General features: G+C 40.7%; 1 protein-coding gene across 1 annotated transcript; it reads left to right on the top strand. All coding sequences in view use genetic code 11, as the record gives it.

Annotated features, from left to right (window-relative positions):
* Positions 1 to 1,742: 1,742 nt before the first annotated feature.
* On the top strand, positions 1,743 to 3,593 carry EGR_09595 (Fatty-acid amide hydrolase; the record flags this gene model as incomplete). Its single annotated transcript, XM_024498844.1, has 1 exon — positions 1,743 to 3,593. One exon carries the CDS (start codon positions 1,743 to 1,745, stop codon positions 3,591 to 3,593), a length of 1,851 nt encoding a protein of 616 aa, XP_024346754.1.
* Between the last annotated feature and the right edge of the window lie 1,665 nt (positions 3,594 to 5,258).

Raw genomic sequence — 5,258 nt, 5'->3', positions numbered from 1 at the left:
GATGGCGGAAGTTTCAAGAATCAAGGTAAGTAGTTGCAAATTAAGTTGCAACGGTGTTCATCAGTAAGCTGAATGAAAGGATATGCGGATTCAATTTTTAATAATAGCAGGTGACTCATGTAACGGGATCATGTCGAAGTATTCACGTGGTTGGTGGTAAGGAAAAGGCAGTGGGGGAAGCAGAAGACAAACTGATATGAATATTTCTGGTCCCAAAGTACACCAAAGTTCTACTAGCGTATGTTCCGTGTATCTGATAAAACTCTAGTGTGCAAAGCAGTATTTATATTAAATCTGCATAAATCGGCCCCTCAATCCAGTTACCGACTTGGCAAATTTACAGGCACCTGGGTTAAATTTTATTTATCCCAGGTATTTTGCATTCAATATCAAAGCGTGAAAATGTCTGCTGGATGCAAATGGAGAGTGTAAAGCAAAATGGAATCGAATGATGACTAGTTATCTTAACTATATTCAACCGAATTATCACGGAGTCTGCACCCTCGTATTTTTCTGAATGTAAACTAGATTTGAGCATAACAAAATATATACATCCACTAATTATTTGGTTTTTGACATAAACACGTAGGATTTGGCCTACATTTAAAGAACACTGTAACCTTGGAGCAGTTTAAACTCGCGAATGTGGACTCCCGCTGTAACGCAATAATTTGGATGCCGAAACAAGGGTCGCAGTACGTTCACTGGTAAAATCTCGAGTCAAATTAAATCCGGCATCGCTTATCCTTCCCTAATATGCATAATTTGGCAATTTTTACAATTATTTTTATAATGACTGCAAACACCATCTATTGCCTGGAGCAAGTTGTTTTGCAAATTTATGTAGTATTGAATCCTGGCAGTACTATTATCACTGTTGCTAAGCCTAAGAAAGTTTGCGTTGATTAAAACGTCTATACTAGGTTAGGTGTTGAATTTGAATGTTTGCTGAATATTTCGCCAATATTTATTGAAATTTTGAGTTTTTGATTTATGTGGACACGTATCTGCCTTATATCAAATTCCTATCATCTATCAAGCACCTCTGGCACTTGACACTTCCTTCTTCTACTACTATGTACTTTGTCTGGCAAGAATCTTACTGTTTTGCATACTTTTCTGCATCCTTTATTCGTGTTTTCCACTTATCTAAATTCCTTCATTTTGTGCTACCTAATTGGATCTTATGTGACAGTAATTCCATTTGCTGGTCAGTTTTCCGTGCTTTTGAAGCCTGAAACATCAACATTATGAGAAAATTTTCCCAATATGTCTAGTAAAAAAGTTGATTCTCTCAAACATGATTCTAAGTAATTCGGGAACCCTATATTTCATAAAAATGGAGTCCCTTAAGATTAATACTGGAAAATATCCCTTCTGATGAGAAGCCCACATAGTTGTTTACCCTCATAGACAAAAGTGATTATTCCCTGCGAAAATGCTAGGTTGTCATCAGAATAATAGTGTTATGTCAAATATCATCTGCAAAAACCAAAACTAGTTTATTTCATCCTGTACCGATTTTTTAATATTTTTAATGGTGTTTGATAAATTCTACTTTTAATTCTCTGGTTTTAAATTAAAAGCACTGTTAAACTGATGCTGCCCAAAAGTTGTTTATACAATGCTAATCAATGTGAAAGAATTTGATGGAATATTTTTAAACGTGAAAGCGAAGAGTCTTGTGTCCTTTTATCATTGTTAGTGCATTTACCTTGTTTTTTCCCGTTTAGGAAATCAAAATGAATTTCTACTTAAGTTTCCTTTGCACCGTTTTGGATGGGTTTAGCTGTCTTTACATAATTGTCAACCTAGGAATCCCTGCTTTGATATCCACGATCATCATTAAATCCGCAACCTCCATCCAAAGCTACTCCGGAAGTTTCTATCTAAATGGAATTATCTGCTCATTCTGGCTTTGTAGCCGCATAGGTGTCAGTCTCTTCAGGCTTTTCAAAGGTCAAAAACGCCTCTCCAGGAAAAAGTTACAGCGACAAGGTGTGATAAACAGCATCTCCGCAAAGCTTTGTGGTCTTAAGACCCCGCTAGAGAGGGTAGACGAGGTTACTTCTCTGTCAATGGCCCAGCTTCGACATCGCATCGTAGTCTTAAAGGACCTTAGCTCTCTTGAATCTCTGGAAGCCCTCCAAGTCCACCTAATCCGTCTGATGCATTCTCCATCCAGTTGCATTGCGGAAATAGTCTTCGACGCCGATGTTACTGCCATAGTAGCTGATCATATGCTCAAACAGAATCAGAGACCTCTCAGTGCTCTCCATGGTATTCCTGTATGCCTCTCCAACTGCTTCTCGATTAAGGGTGAAGATTGCAATACTTCTACGGTATTTAAGGCTGGTTATAGTCAAGACGCGGACTGCTGTCTGGTTCAAGATCTCCGTAAAATTGGTGCAAACCCGGTTGCTCTTGCAACCACAGGTCTACTTCCTGGTGAGCCGGACGCTTCTAGCAGGCTCTATGGAACAGTTCGGCATCCTACCCATCCCAATCGCGTTGTGGGTTCCACCTCTATCGCCGTCATTGTGCAACAGAAGGGGGCCTTTCTTGGCTTCGGTCTGGATATTCTGGGTGACGTGCGTCTGGCTGCTGCAAATGTAGGAGTGGTGGGTTTTAAACCTACAACTCAACGTTTAAGCATTGAGGGGGTTGTGAATGTAGTTAATTTCCCCAAATTTTTACCTCCTACAGTAGGAATTGTTGGTTTACACGTTTCTGACATTACGGATGCAATGATTTCGCTTGCCTCAGTTCACACTGATCTCCTTACACCCCCTGTGCCCTTCAAAGCAGATATGGCTAAAAAAAATCTTGTTATCGGTGTCTGTAGAAGTTATTCTAGCATTATTCCAGTTGTTCCAGCTGTAGAAAGAGTTATGATCATAGCAGAGGCTGCGCTTAAAGCTAAAGGACATAATGTTGTTGACGTTGAACTTCCAGAACCTGAGGAAGCTGTGCTCCTAGCTCTTCAAGTCGTCCTTTCTTGTTGCTCCTACTGGAATGTCCACATTGGACAGCATCATGGAAGCAGTTTAACTTGGGACGAAATCATCAAGTGTTGTCTTCCAAAAATTCCGCTTTTTCTGCGAGGTCTATTCAGTCTGGTTATTCAGTGGCAGCAGAAAGCCAAATGCAATAAAATGAAACGGCTACTGAAAGTTTGGAATAAGCCACTTTCCGCCGAATCTATTCACAAGGCTTTGGAAACACATTGTCGCAAATTCTCTGACCTGTGGTCTGACGAGGAAATCGACCTTCTCATCGGACCAGCAGCGCCAGCTCCTGCTCTGCTGAAAGAATCTTCAGCCAGTTTAGCTTTCTTACAAGCTGGCTACTCTACCATCTTTAACATCGTAAACTGTCCAGCTGGTGTGGTTCCATTAGGTAGAGTTACTCAGGAGGATATCAAGCAGGCAGTAGAGGTGCAAGCGCCTCCCCACTCCCTTGAAGCTCAGCTGCTGGAACAGCAGAAAACTGCAGAAGGTTTACCGCTGGCGGTTCAGGTGGTTGCTAAGCCCTGGGCTGATGAGCTTGCACTTCGTGTAATGCAGGAATTAGAAGAAGTTTATCAACATTAATTCGCTGCGTTTTTGTGCTACCTCCTTGTGTGATACTTTGTTTGCCATGTTTGTTTTCGTGGCTAATATACTGCGTATTAGCTCTTGGATTTAGTGACAGTGCCTTAATTTTCTATTCCAGATTAAAGTCATATTGAGCCTGGTGTTTTAGTTGTGTTATTCTTGTCTTCGCAAAGTATCGAGGCTCTGCTGTAGTTGACAGTTTGTTAAACCCCCATCCAACTTAGCTTTGATATGTATTAACGAAAGAATATAACCCAAAACAGTTAAAATATAGTTGGGAATATTTCGGGTCTTCCGATTTAGCAGGCGTTTCTGCCCCCAATGGGATCTCTGGGGAAGTTTGAGTGGAATCGAGACTTCCAGAGTTATAAAAGAATAGCAAAAAGTAGGGAATCCATTTCAGACGTAGTCATCTACCCTATTATCATTTAATGGCAACCTGACCTAACTTACTAAATTATCTGCTTTGAAACCTTAACTCTCGTAGGTATTCCCTGTATTGGTGTCAGCTCTTCTCGTCATAACGCTCTTTCTACTCTGTGCATTGCTCAAATTTTCTGTATTTATCGCAACCAAAAGGCTTTTCGGTATTTAATGTCGGCTAGACTCCAAGGGTCGACTGTGTTAACCGTTCTTACTGAATGACGTCTTTCCTATGCAACTTTCCGACAGGTCGTGGGTTGTTCATCCGAGGACGTACTCTCCAAGCTCTGGGTATCCACAGAAATGGCTCCCGTAATTCGGGTTAAAGTCTTCACTATGCGTCGATTTCGATGGAGATTGTGCCTTTCTTCCCAAGAAAACTCGTTAAACCACCACATTATTTTTCATAAACGCATCACCCCTGACGTCTACCATCTAGATTAGTAGTGTCGGATCTAGTCTACGAAAGATGTGCCACTCATTGGCGATAGGACACACCTGGCACTCACTATTGTGTATGGTATCGCAACGGTAGCATCTCGTTTGACGCCTGTCAAGTTAAGAGGTGTGGTTTGATTGAAACTCACCCTTGTGGAGACGCTAGATGCTTCAAATTGGCAGCCACTCTCACTGATGTCTACTTTGATCGCATACAACCTTCATAATCAGTTCGCAGTCCCGATATTCTAAGGACTCCTCCCTCACGTTTCATTGGAAATACTTGTAACTGGTAACGGCAAAAAAACTTCCGTTTAGCGACAAAAAAGCCCCAAGATTGTGATAAATCGGATTATTTACGACAGAGATTCAAATGGTCAGGACTGAATTGATGGGTATGGTTGCAATGATGTATAAGGTGATTTCTGAAGCTCAAATAGGCATTACACTATCACAATGATAAAAAAGCCTATCCAAAAAATTTTTTGTGGCTCTGGGTGTACTGCAAGCCAAATTTAATTGACGTGGTGTAGCATGATAAAAAACAAAGTATGGTGATAACCACCGTCATAGGGGCGCTGTCAATGCCTAAATTACCATTGCTAAGGCAACTATTAGGAGTCGCTGTTCGTCGTTATTCAAGGCGTAGACATATCGCCACACCCTATTCACCTTATAATACTGAAATCAAGTACAGCCTTACCAGTATGTAGATTTTAAAATTTAAAGTTCTTTATTAGTTACAGGTAAAACTTCAAAGAACCGTGAAGCTATAATAATCCACCAAGTTGAATTTTACCG

The sequence above is a fragment of the Echinococcus granulosus genome (assembly GCF_000524195.1).
Source record: "Echinococcus granulosus chromosome Unknown EG_S00155, whole genome shotgun sequence".
NCBI lineage: Eukaryota > Metazoa > Platyhelminthes > Cestoda > Cyclophyllidea > Taeniidae > Echinococcus > Echinococcus granulosus.
This window is presented reverse-complemented; position numbering and strand designations above follow the sequence as displayed.